Source organism: Trematosphaeria pertusa (assembly GCF_010094035.1).
Source record: "Trematosphaeria pertusa strain CBS 122368 unplaced genomic scaffold BU26scaffold_15, whole genome shotgun sequence".
Lineage (NCBI taxonomy): Eukaryota > Fungi > Ascomycota > Dothideomycetes > Pleosporales > Trematosphaeriaceae > Trematosphaeria > Trematosphaeria pertusa.
This window is the reverse complement of record NW_022987226.1, coordinates 1,242,133-1,266,094: the sequence shown is the minus strand read 5'-3', so window position 1 is coordinate 1,266,094 and position 23,962 is coordinate 1,242,133. Positions and strand designations below refer to the sequence as shown.

The following is a 23,962-nucleotide window of genomic DNA, read 5'->3' as shown; positions in this document are numbered from 1 at the left end:
CGCTTGCTTTTGCTAATCATTCCTCATCAGATGACCAAGGATTCGACGCCTCCAAACGCTCTGCAACACAGGCAACGGTGCATCGCGATTCCGGTGACGCCCCTCGTCTGCAGCATCTGCTTTACCTGTTTTGCGCGCGCAGTATCTAGATTAAGCAGCTGAAGACCGACAAGGGTTGATTGGGGATCCAAGCCCAGCCTTCTCACCGAGAAGACAGAATTTGCTCGTCACTACGGCTGACTGGCCGGATGGCTGCCTATAGTACGATGGTATGCCTCCCAACGGCATCAGTCCTTCAGGAATTATGACTGCCTTGCAGCAACGGGATACATGCTCTATCCCAACCAATCCAGTCCTCCTTCAGGCTGCATAACCGACCACCGTAGTATCCGCCGGGGCCGCCTTGGAATATTGGCGGCCGCGCCCCTCTCAACAGTGAATAGCGGGCATGGGCAAAATCGACGACTGCACATGGGAGTCTCGATCGTGCATCCCGTCATCAATCTCCAGTCCACTTCTCCCCAATCTATCTGATTAGTCTAGACTAGTCAAGACTAGTATAGGTGTAAGGCGGAGCCCCAGGTGCCGGCTCAATCCTTCCCTTCCATGCCCATGTGCGTTGCCTGTCGAATCAGTCTACTGCACGCTACACCCTCAGCACGCATGCGCAAATGCAAACTTCGGGCCCAACGGAACCGCTAATTCGCTCGCCGCTTACATTGTGCTTTGCAGCTGCATGCGTGGACCTGCGCGCCCTGGCCTGGCCAGTCAGCCATCTGCAAGTGGGTGGGGGTGCCTCGAAGATGGTTGGCTGCTTCACTTGTGCAAGACGAAAGGCCGTTTTTGGACGCTTGCTTTTGCTAAAGGACGCCAGGCAGGGATGCTGCATTGGCGCACAGCTTTGTGTCACCGACTTTAGACGTTAGGTTTCGATGGACGTTGGACCCTTCCAGCGATCGCAGGAGGCTGTCGAGGCTGGATGGGAAGGCTGGTTGCGGAGCCATGGACAAAGCATTCACCAATGCTGTTGAAGAGCGTGTGGCTGTCTTTTGGCGATGCAAACGAACCGTTGCACCGCCTTAACGTATCTTTGTTGAAGTACTTGCCGTGGGCAAGACGTATATATCCGCATCTTTCAGGACCAACTACCGTACAGTGTGAGCCAAAAGGTGTGAACCTGCTCTGGTATCATGAAAGGAAAACAAATGACCGTAATGACGATGGATCCTCTATGGTATCCATGGTCCAGATTAGAAGAAACTCCGTGTAAATGCCTCAAGATTCCCCCTTCAATAGTCGTATCGTGCAGCGACAGAAGCTCAAGAACGTAAAAACAGGTATCCACACATGAAAAGAAAGAACAACCACCTCGCCGTCTAGGCTTCGGTTTCCCAAAGTTAAAGGTAGTACGACACCATCCTGGCCTAAAGGTCTAAATCCAAGGCGTTTTCGTCGTGAATGGAAGAATGTTCGAGGGATCCATGATGCCCGAGTCTATTTTGGAACGCCGGAGAATCCAGATTCGCACCAACACCGTGCAGAACACCGCTAATAATATCATCTGATCATGACTTTTCGACTGGAAGGAAAATATGAACACATCGTAGAAGAGCATCCGGTGTAAGGGTCCGCGTGGCCATCGTGATTGGTAGCTTAGTAGACATGAACCGGGGCAGCCATCATAGGTGGCTGGAACGAGACATGTTTGACCAAGTTGGCTGCCTGGATGAATGGATGGAACCATGTGTTGGCCGGTGGAGGAGAAACGTATGTTGAGTGAACCGCTCGAGCAGGCAGCTTCTGAGTCGGTGGAGGAGTAACGTTTGTGAAGGACGACGTAGACGAGGCTGACGAAACTGATGAACAAGAAGAGAACACAGAATCGTTGTCCGAGTTGGAGCTTCCTGAGGAAGTCGAGTGTTGAGGGTAGGGTAGTTCCCAAGCCGGCGGAGAGTAGATCGGACCCGGGAGAGGAACAACGGAAGGGATAGCAGGAGGCTGGTAGCAGCCATTGAAAGCACCCGCCTGGGAGCAGTCCACTGGAGAAAACGGTGGAGAAGGTAGAGGCGTAGGGGCTATAGACTTCGTGGCGGTGAACCTGGAGCACCTCTGGATTAGTTCGCGGAGCTCGGCGATCGTGACCCGTCTGGCAGGATTGAATTCGAAAATGCGCCTTAGAATGGAATCCAGCTCCGGAGAAATGGGAAGAATGGACCTGAGAAATTTGGGATCCTTCATGTAGGCTCGGAAGGTGCTGTCCTCAAAAGAGGCGCGCTTCCAAGGGTTGCGTCCGCAGGTCAAGTTCACTAGAATGACTCCCAGGCTCCACACGTCATTGGGTGCTGACGCATAGCAAGAGTAGGCCTTGGGCGCGGATGTTTGGCATTCTGAAAATGATTAGCACGTGACTCATAGTCACAGGTGCTGTGGAACTTACCGGGCGACATATAGAAAGTCGAGCCGCATCCAAAGTCGGACGTGATGTGGTCGTTCGTTGCGAGTCCAAAGTCGGCGAGCTTGCAGGTCATGCCCTGGTCTGTTACCAAGATGTTCTCCGGCTTCAGGTCCCTGTGGTAAATCCCAATGGAATGGCAGTACTCCACGGCGTCCAAGATCTGGAGGAAAGCTCTCTTGGCTAGAGCGTCATTACCAACGTACTTGCCCTGCTCGGTGATGTTTGAGAAGAGATCGCCCTCGGGGCAGTACTCAATGACAACGTAGGTGCAGTCCGGAGCATCCATGATCTTTACCAAGGAAACCACATTGGGGTGAGCGCTGGCCTGGTGGTGAAGCTGGATCTCTCGTTGCTGGAACTTCCGCTGCCGGGGCTCCAAGCCAAGCTTGTTCAAGGCCTTAACGGCATAGGGCGTGTTTGTCTGGATGTCCACGGCTGTGTAGACAACTCCATAGGCCCCTACTCCGAGGATACCGGTCAATTGCAGTCTTCCGGCAAGGACTTGGCCTAGACGGTCTTCCGGCGCGCAGAATCCATTGAGGGTTGGTGATGCTGGCGGCGTCGGCAACATGCTGTGGTCGAAGAAGGTAGGGGGATGTCCTTGCAGGTCCACTGAAGGCCTCAAGGACTGCGATTAAGTACTCCTGGGGAAGACAACTGGCCTTGATGGGTCGATGCGTCCAATATGGATTCCCGTGAACGGAAGTTCTTAAGGAAAGAGACAGCAACGTATTAAACAAACAGAGATCCCAGGGACATTAAGACCAGATCCGGTGGCGTCAGGCTGAGGTGTGGTTGGTCGAAGCGGAGAGACAAAGGATGGCGAGGCTGGAGGAGGTAGAGAGCGAAGGCTGGTAACAGTGGTGAAGGAGTGTGGGAAGGCGGAGGTGGTTGTAGGGTGGGAGGCAGATATGAGGTGAAGTGTGAGGCGGTATATGATGTATGTTGTATGAGCACGGCTGGGCACCAGTGATAAAGAGTGAATGCTCGCGGGCGGCCCCTGCTAGTTATTGGCTACTGGAAGCCCCGGTTTCTGTAAATATAGGGAAGGATGAGCCTAGGAGCGGCGCTATGACGAAGACGGGAGGCAGGGTGAGGGCAGGACAGGCCACCCGCGGTCCATCAGCGAAGATGGCCACGCTGTGGGTGCCGCTAAAACCGCTGGTCCCACTTATGCAACCACCCTGGCGTGCCCACCTCGAGCAGGGAGGCGAAAGTGAGGGATTGGCGCCTTTACCCAGTCGGCGCTAGCTTGCGTCCAACAAAGCTACCGAGCCCGCGCCCTGATTCATGCCGTCAAACCACTCGTCAAAGCCCCGGGCTTTGCATCCCTCCGCTGCTGGCCGGGCGGCTGTGTTGGTCACCCAATCACTCGCTCTGCCCGTCAGCACGGCCGCCGCTGCGGTCTCGCATGCGTCCTGGCACGAAACAGGGTGACACACCACCGCAGCGCAACACTGGCGGCATCTGGCGGGCTCGATGCGCGCATTGCAGCAGCCTCGAGGCCCCAAAAGCATCTGAGTGCAGTAGCCCATGGGCCAGCGAGAGCGAGCGGACCCGAGCGCTGTGGCGTTGCGCTGGCCCTCTCCGCGGGCCTGCCGGCAAAGGACACCTTGCCCACGGCCAGTCATCTCATGAACGAGAGGCAACACGACGCACGCCCAAGCCCCGTTGCAAGCCCAGCGCGCTCTGGTTGGCCGCCTCCCCAGCCTCTTTCTCGAAGACTCTCACGAGGCCCCGGCAGGCCGAGCGTCTGTCACCGGCCCAACACACGCAAACAGGCCGCGCCTCGCCCCAAAGAGAAGGCTGAAAGCGAAGCTTAAGCCGCTGTCGGCTAGCGTGGTTAAAGAGCCTGCAAAGCCTGCGAGAGCTTACGACGTCGAAGAAAGTCGTCGCGCACGGCCGGCGTTCGATAGCCTTCGCTGGCCCCGAGCCCATGACGAAACCAGCCCACCCGACGACGATCTTGCAACGCCTGCGGCACTGCTGTTCTGACTGTCATGCCGCCATCAGACCTTTTGTTCCGTCTGCCTGAACCCGGCCGGCGTGCTTGACTCTTGAGCCGCGGTCACGTTTCGGTTTCGTGTTAGTGGAGTCACTGCCGCCGACCGCCTTCCAAGCGTCCTTTGTCTGTCCCGTGCCTCCCTCTAATTTTGACTCCTCCGCTGCCGCCTCGCGCTTTGTGGGCGAGCTGTCTCGAACAGTTTGAGCGCCAAAGAGCGTTGGCCATGACACATGGCTTTCGGCGCCCGATTGGATCCTGCTCCGCGTCGAAGACTGTGCGACCGCAGCGTCGCCCTGCCGCAGCCCCTGCGCTGATTGGCCCCGCCCAATATATTGCCAATCTTGCCGTCGCCCGACCGATTCGCGCTGACTAACAAAACCGTTCGCCTTGAAGGCTTCGCGGAGCATCAGCAGTCTTGCCTGTTTTTAGCGGGATCCAGTGACACGCCACGCATCCCAGAATTTTCGAGAGCGAGCAAATGGCGTCGGAGATTATTTCTGCATTGCTGCCAATCACTATTCTTGAGTCTCGGATTTGCCAACATGCTTGTCTCAAGCCCCGCGCCGTCTTGTGACCAGAACAGTCACCGTCCTTTTGCCATGGCTCAGCTAGCGAACTTGTCCCAGCCCTTTTGCAAACGTGTCAGGTTTCGCAATATCGAATTGCGGCGAACTCTCAACGAACGGTGCCGTGCTGAAGGACCGATGACGGCTGGAAAGGGGCGTCCCAATCTGAAGATCGAAATGTCATGGCTCCCAGATCGAGCAAGGGCGCCTGCAACGCCGCGAATTTTACCGGCGCACACCCTCCTCTCGTTCCAAGGTTTCGTATTCACGCCCGTTGGATTATTAACGAACCGCGCTTGTCCGTAGTGGACAGTCTGGACCAGGGTTTGGGCCAGGGGGCGGCAGGTGCTGACGGTAAACGAGCCCGTCGCAAAAGAACCCGCAGGTCTTTGTCTCTTCTCGCAGCGTTCCGGCGTCATCCGTGCATACAGTCGGTGCCAGCCAAGCTCCGCTTCCCGCTGGCTGAACTTTGTTGCTCGCACGCGAGCGGGAGATCTGTGAGTCGGAGCGAAATTACGCTGTCGCCGGCACTTTGAGTCACGCTGGTCGTACCGACGATACCACACCCAAGTCCTCATCTGCGGTCGAAATAGAAGACCGGGCCCAAGGGCATGGCTATGGATTGCTCTTGGGGCGCCTACAGCAGTTGGCAATAACTTTTGCTCATCGGAGTTTCCTTTCCTGGAGGCTCAGGACCTGTACTCATTTCTCTAAATTTTGCCCCTGAGTACTCCCAGCGCACAGCGGTGAGATGCAGCTTCATAGAATTATTCTCGTCAAAGCTGCAACTCTCTCTGCCAACCAAAGACCTTACGCAGAAACTCTGCTCGCTTCTAGTACCACGGTTAGATAAATCGCGCGTCTAATGCAGAGACTTGCATCTCTGTTGCAGACGGACTTTGGAGACGGCCAGAGTAAAATTCAATCATCTCAGCGTTGAGTGGTGAGCTCCTGTCGTTATTCACCGCCGCTTGAGTCCTCAGGCAAGCATAATCCTAGGCGCGTTTGGGGTTAGCGTGAAGGCCTCCGCGATGATCGAGCAACGGCCCAGGTGGGATGGAGGAGACGGGCCTTATCGATACCTAGGTACGAATCAAAAGCCCTACCCCTGCCCCTCCATCGCATTCGACGGCGAGCTCGACCTTCTGCATGTCCACGAACCCTAAAAGTACGCTATGATAGCACGCGAACGAGTAGCATCGCCAATGAGCACCAGAGATGCTTCCGCCGCCATTCCGATGACCAAACGAATGCGCAACGTGGCTGGCGCGAGGGGGCAGGAATGTAGCAAGCAACCTGATGGCCCACAGTGACGCCGTGCTGCGACGACGATCTTCCCGCAGGGCCTCAAAGGCCCACACGGCGCCGGTCAAGGGATTCCAGACTCGCACATCAAGCCTCTAGCTGGCAGGTGACGGGCGTATGACACCACACCAGCCTCCTCGGTGTTGCGTTGTTGAGCGGCATCTTGATGTTGAGCCCACCACAGCCTGCCACCCTCTGTGGCTCTCCCTTGCCTCCTTCAGCCTTGATGCGAGACAGCATTGGGTGGCTAAACTGCCGACAAGTCCCACGAAAAGCCTTGTTAACCGCTCCACAGCCGCTCAGAGTCGTGCGCTTCAACGCCTGCTCGCTCATTGGCCTAATGCCGGGAACAGGCCAGTCGAGGGTCACACCGCTCGCTCACTGCCCGACCATACCAAGACATGATCTCCAGGCATGGACGTTTCGTTGCTATGGAAGGTCCGACTTCCGGAAACATTCTATTCTGGATCTTTTCATGCTTTGGATGCGCTGTCGACATGGATCCACCATCGTGGGAGTTTCTGCGATGGGATGCCCCGGCATTACCATAATTAATTCCGCGGTGATCAAACAATGGAATTGGGATGGACGCCAACGTCCAACCACGGTCAACGGAAAAAAAGGACCATCTCTCTCGTGCAGCTGTGCTGTGCTGAGCTGTGCCCAGCGCTAGACAGAGGGTGCTGACGCCCGGCAGAAGCGCAGCGATTGTGATTTTGTGGAGAACGGCCATGATGATGATTGACGGATGATGCAAGAGAGCCCTGCGTTTCATCTACTCTGACCTCAGATCTTTAATGTGGAAGAAGGAAGCAACCCACTACTGTCTGCCAGATCCGCGCGCAAACATCATCGCCAGCGACAATCCCGGCACTACTCGCGCAGTACCATCGTCACAAAACGTCCACAGCCCAATGACCTGACACAGCTTACCACCACTAACGCTCGGAGGAATATCTATCAGCCCTTCAGGCCGCTTTTCCGGCACACACTGCCTTGAGACGACTCTCACCAAAGATCTACGGCATCCTCTGGTAAGACAACCGACTGCTCCAGATCGGCGGGATACCCCGGCTCGTACGCGCTCGTCATATCCCACTCACCAATATCAGACGCTAGACCGCACATCATCTGAACGGCCGACTATCACGAGGAGTGGTAGACTATCTTCAGCAATCAAGATGTTTTACCAGCCGCTCGCTTCCGGTGGTGCACCACGGTTCGCAATCTCTATCTTTATTCCTTCGATCCGCCAACACCAACAACACTTGGTTCTCGCACGGCTTTGCTGCGCTGTCCAACGCGTCATGCAAGATGGACGGCCTTCCTCATGATGCGGATTGAGCCTTTGCTCATCACTCCACATGTGCATAAGCGGACAGCGCCGTTCCATGTACTATCGATAGCTCAACTGTGAGATTGGACCACATGAACCAGCGGATCATTCCCGGCCCGCTCTGACCGGTACCAAGAATCTGAACAGCCTCTCGTAACGAGCTCAGATATCGCCGCGAATGCATTCGTGCGGATTACTTACCGAACGACCCCCTGTGGTGGTTGAGAACTCTTCAGCTGAGATGCAGACAAAGTCCGAACCTGGTCGAGGTTATCGATTGACTCCATTCTTCGAAGTGACACAGCATCTGCAACCGCACGGAGTCTGATATCGCTCTCTCGGTTGGCTTGGGGTACGCGTCCGGGCGTTGATCGCTCTCGAATGCGAAATGCACCCTTGGGGCGTGGAGGCAATGGGCGACCAGATGAACCTGCTCTGCACACATGGGATGATGAGGAACTTCGTGCTTCGGAGACCGTACGACGTCTCCCCAGGTTCCAGTTCTCAACTGTCAATGCTCCGCGAGGTGACGATTTGCAGTCATGCCAACTACTCCTACTGCTATCTGTGCCCGAACATCGCAAGAGTAGGTACTTGCCGAAACATATCAACACCGATTGTCACGACAAACTGCAGCCAAAATCCTTCGTGTAAATCCACAATCTGCAAGGCCACATCCCACAATCTATTATGACCGCAAGTAAGACGGTGTGACGCGGTATACATCCGTACCTGTGTATGCAAGCCCCGGGCGGCAATATGCGTTGGTTCGTGGTTCGGACAGCGAAACTCCGTGTCAGCATTACGGTTTACGTGCTTCCTCGAACACAACCACAGGCTTCGACATCGGGAAATTTTGACGAGACTGCAGAGTCAATGCTACAGCCTACACTGACCGGCCGATGCTCAAGGCTCCTACGCTGATACGGCACCTTCCTGTTAAGCCGGCGGGTGTGTTGCGTGCAGACATAGCCACGGAGGAGTTGGTGGTCATCTGCAACTAGCCGCTGTGGCGGTGCCACGAGCAAGGCCTCCACATCTCAACACGACGGATCGTGAAACGGAGTGCCCGCGGCGCAGTCAAAGTTTGTGGAGTGCGGTCCAGTTCAGCTGACGATGACGAAAATGAGAAACCTTTGTGGGCGAGCATTCCAGCTTACAACAGCGAAGAAAGGAAGGCTGTTGCGGAAGGAAGGACGGACGTAGGCGCGCGAGCCTCCACCAACGCGTAACGCCCATTCCTCTTGACATCCGTCAGGCTTTGAAGCCGTTGGCATCCTGCCTGCTTGCCTGACTCCCGAGACCGGGGGCCGCAGCTGCAGACCGCTGAGCAAAGAGAGCGCCACGGTCGTTTCACGAACGAGCAACCTCCGAACGGCCTGGAAGATGAGCTTGGGAACGAGTACCGTGAATAGTTCTCAGCGGTTTTGCTGATTGTGCAGTATGTACAGTGCATGCTGCCCTCCCGCCGCGGTGGGTTCCTGGTTGCGTCGTCGCTCATGCGGCGAGGGTACCCAGTTTGAAACGTCTGGAAATAGAAAGCGGTTCGGCCATATCTGTAAGGTTTGTGAGCGACCGGGCGTCTAGGCTCTACACTGTCAACTAATGAGTCGCAGCGGTAAGCTGCTGCAAATGGATGGATGGGCGGTATACACATATGTTGGTGGGTAGTGCTGCATGTGCACACGCGCTGTGCTATCTGTGATGCTATTTTGACGACGGAGAGAGGGGTGGCTAACAGTAGTGTGCAAGTTGATGCATTCGAGCCAACGGGCGTTTACGACATCGCGAAGAAAGCGAGCATCTACCAGTCGCTTCGCAATGATCCGGAAGACTCTGTTAGGATGGCAGCTCTCGGTAGTCATGCGCAACGCTTGCGTCTTCCTTTGGGCGTCCACGGTGTAGTGACGCGTTGCGTGCTGTTGCCGGTGCTGTTGCTCACAGAAGTCTCCACACGAACAGGGAGTCTTCTTCATTTCCTCAGATCTGACTTCGTCCTCGTCCCTCTACGGCCTCAACGCCTTGACTACCCAGACTATAACTCGACCATCTTCCAGAGAATCCTTGAATGGGTTGCTTACAAGCGCTTGCTGCCGATCCAAAATGATTCCCCCAGAGGTCGAGAAATTCTCTTGAAGTCTCCAGCCTTACTCTTCCATGCCAACCTGAGGGCCTTCATGGTGCCAAAATTCTGCCTTGGCCAATACTTTTGAAGCCGACTAGATGTCGGTTGGGCCGGCGGTAGTAGATACCAGCTAGGGTAAAGATATCGATACTGACACCATCCATTCTGCGTTCTACCTCTTCACTGGCGGCTTACGGCGCAGGTTTCGAGCAGCTTCGGTGAAAGGCGTAACTACATTCTTGCCTTCGATATCCAATTGAACCAGTTCGAACTGATGAGGCACAGTGGGCGAGCACCCGATTTCTCGATGTACCCGACGAAGGGTCTGTTCAATCTCTTTGACGTGCCATTCTCGACTGCCTTCGAGCCTCCCGTCGAATAGCGCCCAGTCTTGACGGACTTCGGGGTCCAGTATCACGGGCACGGGTATGCGCCAGCCAAAACGTAGAGTCTTTAAGCTCGGGAATATCTTCGAGACTCCGTTGGCGATCTGCACGGCTTCGGTCCAAAATTTCATCGGTGAGAGTTGCGATCGCTCGGATTCCATTGTATCGAGACTTTTCCATGGCAGGAGGACCAGCACCGACCGCAGCAGGCTTGCGTACGTTACGGAGACGGAAAGGATGTTTATACCGCTTGGAGCACTTATTTCGATCGGATCAGAGTACAGAATTTCAGCGAACTCAGCGTGGACCTGCCGGCAGGTTTGCATGATAGAGTAGTTGTGGGTCTACGAGGGTTTTGCGTCCGCTTGTCTGGAGAGTAGCGCGGCGAAATCGAGGCACGAATCTTGTGAAAGCGCATCCGGTCCTGTAAGCTTCCACTGATGGCTCTCATGAGGGCGCTGTCCGCATATTTCACGATATATGACATCCCGAAGCTCTTTTGGGAGGTCGAGGAAGCCGATGGCTGGTGTGGCTTTCGCCGATGGTTGCCACTCGGCACTGCCGTCGCTCTAGGTATGGTGAGTATGGCGCAGATGCTGGCTAACAAGTGTGACATACCGGATCTGACTTCATGAGCCTGAACACGTATTGGGGCAGCGAGGACTTGGACGCGTACCAGCCAGAGTGCCGGGCTCTCCTGCACCTGCCTTCCATCAGCCCTCTGTAGAGAATGGCTGAGTCCCCGTTTCCCTGTCCGGCAGCTTTTCGCATAACTGAGCCGACTCGAATTAGGGCCTCGGCGACTTCCTGGAGGACGTCGCATAGGGCCGCGTCGGCGACAGGTACGACTATAGCAATAACACGGGCGAATTCGTGAAGAACGTCGGCTTGTTCGGTGAAGCGCTCGAACATATCCTCCATGGTTGGCTTCCACTGCTGGCGGCGGAAGGGCGTTTGGCGGTAGCTAAGATACAGTGCAAGGAGCGAGCCAAGGACGAGCGAGTAGTGGTATCCTTAGGATCGTCTACTGCTCCGGAGGATGGTGAGAACGACTGCTGCGCTTCGCTTCGTCCAGTCGTATAATAGGGCACTCGCATGAGTCCCAGGTTGAGAGCGAGCAAATCGAATGCGGGTCGGCATGTCGCGTTTCAGGGGCACGCGTGGTCATCTGGGATCGTCAGGGCAGCGCTTACTAAGTCGCAAGGGTGCCGGCTACCGGGATAGTCGTCATCAGCTCCAAATTTCCAGGGAAGAAAAGAGGTTTTTCTTGATGCCCCCAATTGGCCATGACGCGTTTACCGGTCTTAGAATATACATGGCTAGAGCAGCATTCCCGCTGATGATTCTCGCATTGGCATCTCTCGGCACCCGCAATGACAACCAGCCAAGATTTCGGTCCCACAAAAGCCCATCCGAACTATCATCGCATTAGGGCTGCGTTGCCCTACATCAATCCGACCTCTGCGCACTTCATCCCCTCCCCTACTCCTGCGAAACTTGACGAACCTGCCGCCGCAGCGTCAAATGGCGCCGCCCCGCGCGATCCTCCGCCGAAAGACGCTCCGGAGTCCTTGCCCCCGGCATACTCGTACAAATGGAGCTCGCGCAATAATCGCAAAGGCAGGCATGCCATAGCCATTAATCCAGACCGAATACCTCCCGAATCGAAACATCTCGCTCCTAGTCCCACGAACACGCTGCGGAAGACGGCTTGGGGGATATGGCGTATGCTCACCGTGTACCCGGTGTGGGACATATCATACGACGTGGCTACAATATTCACACTTGGGAGTGTAATATGGGTTATAAACGCCTTCTTCGTCTGGCTGCCTCTGGTACGGCCGAAGACCGAGTTCAAGAATGAGATCCTCTATGGCGGGGGAATCACTGCTTTCATTGGCGCGACAATCTTCGAGGTTGGATCCTTCCTGTTAATGGCGGAGGCCGTCAACGAGAACAGGACCGGCTGCTTTGGCTGGGCGCTCGAGCGGGCATTATCCCATGACAGCGAGAAGGCATCTGAAAGCGTCCGCTTGCGCCCATCCAAGTCCGCCTGTACCCACCACCACATCATCAAGCGCAGTTTCGTCGGCAAGAGTCGCAACATTGGCACCACACCGCGTCCGAAATCCACGCTGAAGCCGAGCGGGAAATCATGGATCTGGTTTCCTTCGAAGGAAGAGCTCCGTACCCACTACATCCGCGAGCTCGGCTTTCTAGCGTCCTTTGCCCAGTTGATTGGAGCGACCATCTTCTGGATTTCTGGCTTTACCGCTCTGCCCGGGATATATGACCACATGTCAGATACTGTCACCATTGTTCTTTTCTGGACCCCTCAGGTTGTGGGCGGCTCCGGCTTCATCATCTCTGGGACGCTCTTCATGTTGGAGACTCAGTCGCGATGGTGGAAGCCTGCTCCAAGAACGCTAGGGTGGTGGATAGGCGCTTGGAATCTGGTAGGCGGGGTAGGCTTCACGCTGTGTCCCGCTTTTGGCTACAATACAAAGAGCTGGGCGCAGTATCAGGCGAGTCTAAGCACTTTCTGGGGTAGTTGGGCCTTCTTGATTGGGAGCGTAATACAGTGGTACGAGAGCTTGGAGAAATATCCTGTCGAGATTTACAGGCCTTCCGGTGGGTCCACGGACGATAAGGTAGGGAAGCAAAAGTCGGGTTCTGAGTAATTCGACAAAGCAGGGAGTCTCACGCGTCACTACGCATGATCTTATACAGCACAAACGCTGATACCCTTGCAATACAAGTCTCCTTTCGCGTCGTTCGGGGTTTGATACTGTCTAGCGTTTGTACTCCGGAACGCGGATGCCTCTTGAAAAAGCGCTGCCGATGGCGGCATACAAACAGACACAGTTATGTGACATCCGTCGCGGATGCTGGCCGCTTCCCCCCATTCACTGCACATGATTCAGCCATACCATACACTCTCCATGTCTATGAATGAGGAGTTAGGGTCTTGCGGCATGGTACCGCTATGCCGACGGAACGAACTTCACGTGGTCCTTCTAAACGACTGGTACGTACGTATCTTTAATCCATAGATTCCCCACTGACATGAGTAGTACCGAGTCAATCGGCTATTCCAAACGTCTGACCACTATGGAGAATCCATTTCTTCAGCATGCGCTCCTGGGGAACTTCTTTAGACATCCTGATACTCCATGTTCCGTCAACAGTGCCGATAGCGAGAATACCGCCATTCATAAGGATGACCTGCACTTATACGAGAGTGCCGTATGGAGTGTCTCCGATGGCGAGGAGGTCGATGCCTTCGGTCTGAAACCTTTCGTTACCTCGGTGCGGGAGGCAGGCAGCCCTTTTGGCGGCGTTTTGGAGAAGAGAAACCCGAATCTTGTATGCTGGGATGACGAGCGCGATCCGCACAACCCCCCTGAACGGGCCAACTTGGAAGAAGATACTCAACATTGCTATCATTTTCTTGATGTGCATAGTATCGTAAGTCTTTTCAGGCTTTCAAATACATATGAACACAGCTAATGTTACCCTCAAAGCCCTTTCGCATCCCTCGTATTCGCACCCGCGATCCCCGACCTCATGTTAGACTTTGGAGCCAGAGACCAACACCTCTCCGCCTTCGTCCCCTCCACCACCCCGGTTACGCCGCCGGCGCCCTCCTCATCAGCCCCCTTTCCGAACTCTAACGCCGCGTTCCGCTCTACCACATCTGCAACGTCATTTTCGTAGTCTCCACCTGCCTGTGCGCCGTCACCCAAAGCCTCAGCAGCCTTGCCGCCGTGCGCTTCCTCGCTGGCTGCGGCGGCTCAAGCGTATTTGCGCCGTCGAGCGTGGCGGACATGGTGCGGGAGGACAGGAGAGGTGCAGTCATTGCGATTATTGGAATGGCGTATAATCTGGGGCCCACGGTGAGCCCGGTAGTAGGGAGTCGTGTTAATGAGGCGTTAGAGTAAAGGTGGATCTTCTGGCTGACTGCGATTCTGAGGGCTGGGCGTACTGTTGCAGGATTGCTTAGGCTGCCGGAGACGTACGAGCCGATGCTATTGAGGAAAATGGCAAGGCGGTTGCGGGAAGAGACAGGAAATCAGAAACTGCGACCGAGGCTGGACGCGGATTTGGGGAAGCCATCGACGCAGCGCCTCCTCACGGCCATGGTCCTCCCGCTCAAGATGCTCCTCTCGCCGAACATCTCGGTCATTTCCTTTCTAACCGCCGTAGGCTACGGCTTCATGTACATCCTGTACACAACCTTCCCGCAAACATTCCTTTGCATTTATGCCTGGGAACCGAAGAACATTGGGCTCGCCTATCTCGGAACCGCAGTCGGCAATCTCCTCGGTATGATTTTGGGAGGTGGTATCAGCGATGCTATCGTGAAGAGAAGGGCCAAGAATCGGCAGGCGAAACCGGAGAATAGACTGATTCCTATGATCTTCTTTTGGCCGCTAGTGAGTGTAGGGTTGTATATGTATGCTTGGACGGCGCAAAACGCGTTGCATTGGATATGGTCCATGGTCGGACGGCGATATTTGGTGCTGGGGCTATGTCGGCAATCGTAAGTTTTCATCACCTTGATCTTGCTAGTTCGATACGCCCGGACTGAGCGCAATCAATTCAGTTGTTCTGCGGCACCTACATCGCCGCCGCATACACCACGCATTCGGCCTCCGAAATGGCGGCTACATGCGTGCTACGATCGCTTGTCGGCGGACTAGTTCCGCTCTTCTCGAATAAGCTGTACAGCAGATTCGATGTGGGATGGGCGTTTTCATTGCTTACATTGATTGCGTTGGCATTGGCTCCAGTGCCTTTTCTGTTCTACTGGTACGGTGAGCGGCTGAGAGAGAAGTTCGACCGCTCTTTCCTGGGGAGGTGAGTGATCGGGTAATTCGTAGTTCGATATCCGCACCCTTTACTTTTGTATATCACTCAATACCATCACTTTCGATAGTAGCGTGTATTGGGAACATCTCTACCCATGGTATCGTAAGCCATTCCGACTTCGCAACGTATGCTGAAGCGCCCCAGGCGTGGGTATGTCAATCCCGTCATGCCGCGCAACTTGCCGACTGTGAATGACCAGCACCACCATTCACCGTCCCCACGTGCAATCGCGTTTCTATGGCACCGGTTTATAAAATTCACCTTCTAGCGCCCCGCTTACGGCCCTAGAGCTTTGTATATATATTCGTATAACACACCGTACACCGCAACATTGTCACGACGTCACGACCTCAAACGAAACTCTTTGCCCCAATGTCGAACTCCCCTACGAACGCAGAAGAGCTCAGACCTTATTACAAGCTCTTCCAGAGCGCGCTCATTGACCCTACGCTAAGAGACGCAATGCCTATCGGGCCGCAGCCCAAACTCAGCATGAAGGTCGTCGTTGGCGCCTCACCTGCAAAACAACGAATATGGCACCTCCCCGTGTCTCTCCTCCGCCAGCATTCCAAATTTCTGCGCTCCGCCTGCGACGACCCCGATCAGACTGAAGTCCTTCTCACCGACATCGAACCATCCGCCTTCCAAAACTTCCTCGACTACGCACACTCCAATATTTACAGTCTAAACAAGGGCGCCTCCGGCTACCACACCATCCTACACAACGCTCAAGCCTGGATACTTGGCCACAAATTACAGTCCCCTCTCTTCCGGGATGCAGCGCTGCGCACGCTGTACGCTGCGCTCGAGCCGCTCGCGCGATTCTCCGCCAGCTGTGCGCGGTTGAGTGCTGTGCGTGCAGTCGACATCCAGTATGTCTGTGAGAACACTTCGCCCGATTCAGCAGTGAGGCGATTGCTCTTCGATGCCGTAGCCGCCCACTGGAGACAAGTCGAAGTCCTCAACATTGGGGACGCTATGGATCTTGATCCTCCGTTCTCCTCGTCTCCGTCTCTCTCCACCGCCACAACAACCACCTGGCTCGATATCTACAACAACCACGCCGATTTCCGGGTGCGGCTCGCCAACAGTCTGAAAGTCGCGGACGTTCTGCGCGGCGATATGTTGCGCCCTGTGGAGGACTATTTGAAGGGGAAATGTGCGGGTATGAAGGAGGATGAGGTGGAGGAGGATATAGATGAAGAGGCCTTGTTGCGTGGTCGGGGTAGGGGAAGGAAGATTCCGATGGTTAGGCTTCCGGGGGTGAGGAGGACATCGGATAAGGAAACGGAGGGGATGGGCAGGAGGCGGAGGAGTTCGAGCACCGAGACTGTGGCTGGAGGAGGAAGGCGGAGGGAGGTGGGCGAGGATGAGTACATGACGGAGTATGAGGCTTAGAGGGGAGTAAGTCGCACTCACGATGGCGGCGGGGCAAGAAAGCGCTGCAAATAACACGGCAATTCAGAGAGGGAAGCAATCAATCTGGACTCAAAAAGACACATACCCTCAAGATGACACATCATGCTATCCTTCCAATCCTGCCAACACCTCTCAAGCACTCCTTTCTCCCATTCATTACCGATTCCCACACAAGTTCAACCCAGCAACAGTACACCAATTCCAATTCCACCGCGTAGCACTCGTCAGCGCGTCGACATTCAGCATTCCCACATCCATATCCGTCAGCTGAAACCACACCTTGTCCCTCAGCGAGATCGGCCAAGACGGCGTATCCCAATACCTCGACACCAATGCCTTATCCTTTGCCGCTTCAATCAGGCCCCTCAGCGCATCGATCTGCCGAGAAGAGAAGCTACCAGTCCAGAGGCGACCGATGGCTTCATTCATTGCTATGCTGGCGTAGTACGAGTTCTGGGAGGTGTACGAGGGATTGGATATGTCGTCGAGCGGCGCGTCGAAGAAGATGAAGCGGTTGGTGTTATTCTGCTGCACAAGGTCGAAGGGCGTATTGCCGGTGCCGACGACCGTGAGTGGACCGCGGACGAGCTGCTCGCCGTCGAAGTAGGTGAGCCAGTTTTGCTCGCGAAGCGGTTGCAGCTGCTCGAGCAACACGGGCCATGTTTTGTGCCCGTCGCTTTTGAAGTCGATGAGCAGGATGGTCGAGACATTCGGAGCGGTGTCGAACATGCCGATGTCTTTATCTGCCGTAGAGGCGACCGATACATTACGCTTAGTGAAGATGGTCGTAAGCGGGTCGAGATACAGGCTCTTTAATGTCCGCTCTCGCTTCGTCGACTTCCAGGAGTGGCTGACGAGAAGCTCGTTATCATCGGTCAGCCAGATATCCGCCTCGACGCTGACACAGCCTGCAGCGAGCGCTTCGTACAGAGGGACAGAGCGCCAGTAATCATTGTGTGAGTGGCAGTTCTTCGGAATGATATCGCGGCTGAAGTCATCTCTCCATTCAAACTTGTATGCCCCGGTTGAGTCGGGCTTCCAGGTGTCGACGATGTATTGAAGTCCACTATTGACTTTAGGAGGATTGAGCCGATGTATCAGTGCTGCGACGAGGGAAATATAGGTACTTCGTATGGTCAGCTGGGTCTAAACGAGGGATCGAGGGGTGGGTGCACGTACATGGCTGCGACAGCACCGAAGAAGGACAATACCAAGAATACAATGAAGAGCTTTCGCCAAAGCAATCTCTTCCTTGCTCGTTGCTCTGGATCCTTGGTGCTGAAGAGTCGTGACCCAAGCGCGCGAAGCTTGAGCACGCTGTTCCACGGTCTGGGTCCTCCTCCACGATACCACTTCGGCGTCGTCCTTGCAGAAGGCGCTTCTTCATCTGACCCAAAGACAATAGAGTCCTGACTCTCCGTGTCCACATTGTTTTCTTCGTCTTGATAGATTCGCGGAAAGGGGTTCAGGACCGGCATCGTTGTTCGAAGGCTTGGAAGAATAGCGATACTCGGAAGCTGAATTCTCTCTCCTTCTATCTGCTTTATATGTCAGTGCTGCTGAAACATGCGTCCAAAGGAATCTCCAAAGAACGGTAGCCCACCTGGTTTTGCATATGTATGCTTGCCTATTCGGGCAGTGTTCTCGAATGGTTACCTGACTGTAGCAATAGGAGACATGGAAGAGAGTATATACCTTTGTCGACACGCCTATATGGGTGCAAGAAGCACTTGACTACTGAGGGTAGTCTGCCTTGGGGTAAAGATCAGAGTCAGCTTGAACGAGGCCTTCGCATCCACCGCCTAGTGGGGAAGTCCTGCGAATGGTTGAAACCGGCAATGGCATGGCTGCGCAGATGATAGTCGCAGAAGCTATAAATGAAACTGAATGGCTTAGCAGGCGAAAAGGAAGCATGAAGCAACTTGAAGGATGCAAAGACTGCGTAGGGAAAGGAAGGGGCTTTGGACTCCAGTGCCAGGTGGTCACGAAGCCAAGCCATGCTATGAAGCAACTTGATAAGGCAAAGATGGAATAGAGAAGGGGCTTTGGACTCCGTTGCTAGGTGGTCGCTAAGCCAGGCCATGTTGAAGTGGATCAAAAGTGATAGCACAGGATCACGGATTAGGATCCAAGGGGCGATTCTAGACGGCACGCAAGGGAAAGTTCCCGACCGCGCCTCCAACACATCGGAGCCGAGGAGCTTTTCCGAGCGTTTACTAAGACCACCGAATCGTTTAGTGGAGCGGAGTCTGGCGAGCCATGCCGGGGCGCAGCGCATTGTTCCGATCTCCAGAAGGATTCGAGACAACGCGTAACTGTACGCAGCTCCCCACCATCTCGTAACTCCCGACATGCGTGGCGGAGATTTTCGCTAAGCAGCACAGTTAACCAATGCCCAGGTAGGAAGAGTGAATGCTAAAGGCCGCTCTAAACCTCATCCTGTATTGTTAAGCTTTTGGCTAGTCAGAAAGTGGATTAGCGCCACGCTAGCCTCGTTCAATCGCAAACCTGTCCAGATCCATCGTGGCTCTTCAACGTGCAACGCCATGATCCAAATGCCCTCGCTCCGATCCTGCGGGGCGTCCCCCATAGTTAATTACTCCCATCTGCCGAGCCTCATGGCGCCGGTGAATGTGGAGTTGTGTAACTTAAGCTCCACGGCGTCACAGAGGACACTTCATCGTATAGCAATTAAGACACGAAATGGCCAAGCTGGCATCTACGCACGAACGCTAAACATAGCACAGAAAGTTGGATATATCTAGCTAGTGATATTCGAATGCCCCTCTCCGCCTCGCTGCCTGCTCATTGCAGATCCGTCTCTTTTTCCAAAGTTCGGGGCGTAACTCTCCATTCACTACCAAGCCAATCATCATGTCAAAAGATTCATCCTTCCGAACCTGCATCGCCCTCCTCCTAGCTATCCAGGCTGCGTGCTGGGCCTTGACACTCCTGGACCTGTACAGCCCCGGCAAACCACTCTCATTGCTACGCAGCTCGACCAATCTTTTCGCTCAGCTATTCTCCCGGCGGACTTCCGGGTTGCTATCATACAAGGATATTCACACACGCACCTGAATCTGACTTGGCTTGCGAAGAAGGAACGAAAGTCTCCAGAGGCCCACTGCTGCTAGGTGGCTAGGATCACCGACCATAGCATTGCATCTACGCATGCGACAATGGATCTATCATATCGACCCCCGCTCAACTGTTAGCACCGCTACTCCACGGCGAACGACTCTCTGGGAGCCTTGTTGATATTGTCTGAAAGGACTCCCCAATGCAATAGTCTTTCCGCAGTGTCCAGCACCCTACGATCTGTAATCGCATTCCACAACGCTCTCTCTCCGCGGCGAACCATAACACTAACGAGCCTTCAATCATCATTTTTCTACCAGCACAAGGCCCACCGTACCACGCCAGCCACCCGCACCGCACCGCACCGCCATCCAACAACAAGGCACACTCGCGATCGTAGTCGACAGGAACGACCCGTGATGCCGTCAGCTATCGCCCGACCCACTTCTACTTCGACGCAACCACGCCGATCCTGGCGAACAGCGTCTGAAGAGCCACCCGCGGACTACGTTCCAGCGCAGCCTATTAATATGTAGACCGCATTACCAGGGACCACCCATCCTACTTCAGGAGTGCACTCGCACGGGTACAGGCATCCACGAAGTCAAGTGCAGATTGGATAGGGGATAGAGAAAGCCTCCACTGCGGCCTGTTGATATATACCCTGGAAACGGGATGTGTTAGCTTATGGTGGAGACGCAGAGAGAATGTCAACTAGGTGCCTGCTGCGTGTTGGGGAACAGACCAGGTGTGATACACAGGTCAAAATAGTACCTGTGACTGGGCAATGTATATAAGATATTGGAAGGAATAGTTTATCCTAAAGACATTCGACCACTCATGCCTAGCATTCAATCTTCATTGTCGTATAACCTCTATCTTTTCATCCCAAGCACCATTGCCAAGACGAATCCACAGTCCATGGTTCCCCGCCTGATTCAACTTACGCGCCCAACCCCAGAATAGCTCTGTATAAGACCACGGAGAGGAGACATATGCTACCCAGTGAGTCCAATGCTCACTTCCTAAGCTCCCGGTGATAATCGAACGACTGCCCACGGGGGTTGACATGGCGAAAAAGCACCAGAAAGAACGCAATAGCAGATACTCCGCCCAGCACCGCCACGCAAAGTGATAGCGCCTGCACCCTAGACCGCTGTTAACGCCAGAATGCTAAGGTAGAGTATAGACAAAGGAAAGTTACTGGGTAGGCTGGTGCCCCCCTATCCTGTCCACCATGCTGACGTCCCCAATGTGCTTCTGATCCAGATGGTTGGGGTGATTCGACACGAGTTCAACGGGAGGAGCGGAGCTGATTTCGTCTTCATCCTCCTCAGCGGCAGCGGCCGGTTGCGTCGGCTTTAGCGTCATCACGCTCTCCTCCAGAGGTGAGGTGGGCTCGATCTCGGGTATTTTGGGAGCCTCTGGAGGCCGTATAGCAATATCTGGAGCTGGCATCGCCGGCTCTCCGTTCGCATCGTCCGCGACAAAAGCCTGGCTCCGCTCCGGCTCTGGGTCATCCACCCTGCCCTTCCCAACATCCTCAATATGCTGCGGTTCGTCCACGTTCTTGCCGTCTTCCTTGGTGATCACTTCCGCAAGGCTCCTGAAGTTGAACATGGGTTCAGTTCCAGGCGTTCCGTGGGGAGGCGTGTCGTCGGCGCTTATACTAACGCCAGAGACGTTGGGACTAGGCCCGAAGGACGATGACGATGCGCCAAAAGTACCTTGACTGTCATGACGAAGAGAGCCCTGCAGTGATTCGGCAAATGAAGATGCTGAAGAGGAGGCATTTGAGAGATTTCGGAGAGCAGCCCTGTGCGATGGTTGCTCGGAGAATGGATCGAACGGACTCGGCGCCCCTGTGCTCGATGCTTCTCTCTGTATGTGCGCGCGACTTTGCTCCAGATGCTTTTGCGGATCCTGTTTTGATGAAGGCGCGTTCACTGTCGATGTAGGCTCACATAGGGGATTGAACCCGGCGTGTCCACCTGATCGATCTACTGCCTTTCCTTTTCCTGCAGCAGATGATGAACTTCCCGCAATGTCTTCATCGGCCCCATCCTGAACCGCCAAGGGAAAGAAACCGCTCTTCCGCGAAGCTTTCTCAGCTTTCCTCGCCTCCTTGACCTTCTTCTTCTCTTCCTTCTTTGCTTCCTTCGCGGCTTCCTTCTCTTCTTTCTTCTTGCGCTCTTCTTCTGCAGCAAGACTCAACCGGATAGCTTCCATCATCATGAGCTCTTCGAGATCTTCAAGCCTGTTGCCCCTTCTTGAACTATGACGGCCAGGAAGTAGATCGTTTTGCCCCTCATTCCGACTTGATGATCCTTGAGATGCTGCTGCTACAAGAAGAGCGTTTACATCGCCGTCGCGACGAGGGGTGCCATGTCCGCTGCTACTAACACTGTCGTTGCCGAACATCGTTCTCCTTCGTCGCCCTAGGCTGAAGCCGCGACTGTCTGACTGGAGATTGCCCATCATGTAAGCAGCGTTATGCAGGGCCGTAGCCGCTGCCGCCCTTCGCAAAGCGTGCGCCCTAGCGTCAGCCAACTTCTTTGCCCAGTCGGGTCGTACACGATCAGTCGTGATAACCGAGGCATCGGTGGCTGCAAGGGATGCCGCTCTCCTCCGTCCTGGAGAAGTGAGTCCCTGCGAATTCAGCGACGACGTCGAGGACATTGCAGACGCTGCGCTGGCGAACGGTTGTTGGCCTTGGTTAGCGTACGCCAGCCCTCTTCTAAACGGTGGGGGTTCGTATGTGACACCAAACTCGGGCTGCACGCAGAAAGGGCAACACGCCGGTTCTGATACCAACATACCATCTTCCTGTGGCTCGGCCGGCGGATTGCTCGGATCATGGTGCTCTGGGGGATGAGGATCAGGTCTCTTAATCTGCACGAAGCATTCCGAGCAGATTGTTTGGTCGCAGCATCGCGTTTTATTGAGATACGGCGGGTAATATAGAAAGCATATAGGGCACTCGGAGGCGTTCTTATACAGGAAAGCTTCGATGCGCTGGCCGTTGACATAGGGGTCCTTTGGAAGCTGAATCTCTTGCGGTGTCATCTCGGTTTGTGAGTTGTTGCGGGAGCCTGTTGTAAGTGCAGCTAGTGTTTTTGCACGTCCACGGAAGAAAGGAGACGAAGATGGCGATGCGGCGATTGGTGAGGTGGGCGAGGGAAGTGAGAAGGCGGGATGTGACGGCGACAGAGTCGCTGAGCGATCTGAGTTCTGCGACATGGAGCGGCCTGTAATTGGGACTGTAAGATTATTGATGTTCGGGTTCGAGCTGCGCGGATTCCATTCTGCACTGAGATTGTTGGGCCGAGGAGGCTCTTCTGGAGGAACGTCGTCAGGCGCAGGGAGAGGCAAGCCATTGACAACGGCAACAAGCTGATGCTCCGTCCAAGTGTCTTCGTGGTCGTTGAGGCCCTTCCAGAACGGGGCCAGTCGTCGCTCAATCTACGATGTGTGAGATGCTATAGACACTCGGCCTCGGTGGCGCATACCTGCAACTGCCGCACAACGGGCTTGCTGAAGTCCTCCGGACCGGTGTAGGTGCCGAGCGTGACGAGATAGCCGCCATCGACGCCCTCTTCGCGGATACTCCGCTCGCGTTCCTGCACCCGGAGCTGGCGTTCCTTCTCCAGCTTCCGCGCTTCTCGCTCTGCCTTGGTCTCCCGTCGCGGTTCTAGAGCCGGGTCGCGCTCAGAGCCCCCTCCAATGCCGAGGAAGGAGAGGTCATGCCGGCTTCCGCGTCCGCTCCGCGAGCTGTATACCCCACTATTTGATCGCTCATGCCGCGAGACCTCGCCAGGACCGGATGCGGTGGGTGAAGCGGGAGGGCGGGTGCTCGCCGGCCTCCCATGCCCCCGGGAGGAGCTGGGGCGAGCCTCTTTCGCTTGGCTGTTTCCCATTGTGATGAGATGTCGATGGGCGTGGAGGGCTAGGCGGGAGGCGAGGGGGTTCGTGCCGAGGCGGGCAAACGCGACTCGTCGACGGCGGAGTAGGCGGGCTATGCCACAGCAGCTGTGCGGCGATCTCGGATGGGGTTTATTTGGAACCGCGCGAGCACGAGGCCGTTCTCCTTATCTGTCGAAGGGCAGGGACTGCAAGGCGGTGGAGGGGGTCGAGAGATAACCCGTGTCACAAGGACATGATAAATGTGGTTGTGCACGACAGCTACCGCCGAAGCCGTCAAAGAATGTGTTTCCTGCGCGTCACCGGTCGCCGGGGGAGTGCGGGTCGCATGGGCAGGCGGGGAAGGAAAAATGTCGAGGGGCGGCGAGGGGCGCGGTGGTGGGCAGGGTGGTGAGGTGGGAGACAGAGGCAGGAGGCCTGGATGATGTATGCTCGACGCTTGGCAGCTGCCGTCGATCGCAAACGCATTGGGCGGGCGGTCGAGCCGAATGGGC

The 23,962-nt window shown here is 55.2% G+C and overlaps 10 protein-coding genes across 10 annotated transcripts; 6 read left to right on the top strand and 4 right to left on the bottom strand.

The window, feature by feature from the left end:
* Positions 1 to 1,653: 1,653 nt before the first annotated feature.
* On the bottom strand, positions 1,654 to 3,026 carry BU26DRAFT_509377 (negative regulator of sexual conjugation and meiosis; the record flags this gene model as incomplete). Its single annotated transcript, XM_033827143.1, has 2 exons — positions 1,654 to 2,387; positions 2,438 to 3,026. The coding sequence occupies 2 exons, from the start codon at positions 3,024 to 3,026 to the stop codon at positions 1,654 to 1,656; spliced, it is 1,323 nt and encodes a 440-aa protein (XP_033679502.1).
* A 6,073-nt stretch (positions 3,027 to 9,099) lies between these two features.
* Positions 9,100 to 10,121, top strand: BU26DRAFT_103589 (uncharacterized protein). Its single transcript, XM_033819307.1, has 2 exons — positions 9,100 to 9,230; positions 9,284 to 10,121. Exon 2 carries the CDS (start codon positions 9,308 to 9,310, stop codon positions 9,878 to 9,880), a length of 573 nt encoding a protein of 190 aa, XP_033679501.1. The 5' UTR covers positions 9,100 to 9,230; positions 9,284 to 9,307; the 3' UTR covers positions 9,881 to 10,121.
* A 401-nt stretch (positions 10,122 to 10,522) lies between these two features.
* On the bottom strand, positions 10,523 to 11,099 carry BU26DRAFT_569472 (uncharacterized protein; the record flags this gene model as incomplete). Its single annotated transcript, XM_033833896.1, has 2 exons — positions 10,523 to 10,747; positions 10,797 to 11,099. The coding sequence occupies 2 exons, from the start codon at positions 11,097 to 11,099 to the stop codon at positions 10,523 to 10,525; spliced, it is 528 nt and encodes a 175-aa protein (XP_033679500.1).
* A 797-nt stretch (positions 11,100 to 11,896) lies between these two features.
* Positions 11,897 to 12,802, top strand: BU26DRAFT_400993 (uncharacterized protein; the record flags this gene model as incomplete). Its single annotated transcript, XM_033822803.1, has 1 exon — positions 11,897 to 12,802. A coding segment is annotated over one exon (906 nt), but the record flags the coding sequence as incomplete, so codon positions are not given.
* Positions 12,803 to 13,120: 318 nt separating this feature from the next.
* On the top strand, positions 13,121 to 13,852 carry BU26DRAFT_569470 (uncharacterized protein; the record flags this gene model as incomplete). The annotated part of the gene is made up of 3 exons (XM_033833895.1): positions 13,121 to 13,206; positions 13,253 to 13,646; positions 13,703 to 13,852. 3 exons carry the CDS (start codon positions 13,121 to 13,123, stop codon positions 13,850 to 13,852), a joined length of 630 nt encoding a protein of 209 aa, XP_033679498.1.
* A 366-nt stretch (positions 13,853 to 14,218) lies between these two features.
* BU26DRAFT_569469 (uncharacterized protein) lies at positions 14,219 to 15,042 on the top strand (the record flags this gene model as incomplete). Its single annotated transcript, XM_033833894.1, has 2 exons — positions 14,219 to 14,614; positions 14,785 to 15,042. The coding sequence occupies 2 exons, from the start codon at positions 14,219 to 14,221 to the stop codon at positions 15,040 to 15,042; spliced, it is 654 nt and encodes a 217-aa protein (XP_033679497.1).
* A 506-nt stretch (positions 15,043 to 15,548) lies between these two features.
* BU26DRAFT_406498 (uncharacterized protein) lies at positions 15,549 to 16,199 on the top strand (the record flags this gene model as incomplete). Its single annotated transcript, XM_033822867.1, has 1 exon — positions 15,549 to 16,199. A coding segment is annotated over one exon (651 nt), but the record flags the coding sequence as incomplete, so codon positions are not given.
* A 385-nt stretch (positions 16,200 to 16,584) lies between these two features.
* Positions 16,585 to 18,110, bottom strand: BU26DRAFT_492135 (uncharacterized protein). The gene is made up of 3 exons (XM_033826104.1): positions 18,073 to 18,110; positions 17,649 to 18,007; positions 16,585 to 17,595 (listed from the first exon to the last, which is right to left on the bottom strand). Exons 1-3 carry the CDS (start codon positions 18,082 to 18,084, stop codon positions 16,626 to 16,628), a joined length of 1,341 nt encoding a protein of 446 aa, XP_033679495.1. The 5' UTR covers positions 18,085 to 18,110; the 3' UTR covers positions 16,585 to 16,625.
* A 1,185-nt stretch (positions 18,111 to 19,295) lies between these two features.
* BU26DRAFT_523137 (uncharacterized protein) lies at positions 19,296 to 19,674 on the top strand. Its single transcript, XM_033829971.1, has one exon. It carries the CDS (start codon positions 19,344 to 19,346, stop codon positions 19,545 to 19,547), a length of 204 nt encoding a protein of 67 aa, XP_033679494.1. The 5' UTR covers positions 19,296 to 19,343; the 3' UTR covers positions 19,548 to 19,674.
* A 1,073-nt stretch (positions 19,675 to 20,747) lies between these two features.
* On the bottom strand, positions 20,748 to 23,464 carry BU26DRAFT_569466 (uncharacterized protein; the record flags this gene model as incomplete). The annotated part of the gene is made up of 2 exons (XM_033833893.1): positions 20,748 to 23,009; positions 23,057 to 23,464. 2 exons carry the CDS (start codon positions 23,462 to 23,464, stop codon positions 20,748 to 20,750), a joined length of 2,670 nt encoding a protein of 889 aa, XP_033679493.1.
* Between the last annotated feature and the right edge of the window lie 498 nt (positions 23,465 to 23,962).

What these genes read in the sequence shown, in the direction of transcription:
- BU26DRAFT_103589 (XM_033819307.1), top strand. Translation starts at nt 9,308, where the DNA reads ATGGGCGGTATACACATATGTTGGTGGGTAGTGCTGCATGTGCACACG.
- BU26DRAFT_492135 (XM_033826104.1), bottom strand. An exon ending in TTCGGTGCTGTCGCAGCCAT is followed by an intron (nt 17,596 to 17,648) that starts GTACGTGCACCC and finishes GACCATACGAAG; the next exon opens with TACCTATATTTCCCTCGTCG.
- BU26DRAFT_523137 (XM_033829971.1), top strand. Translation starts at nt 19,344, where the DNA reads ATGTCAAAAGATTCATCCTTCCGAACCTGCATCGCCCTCCTCCTAGCT.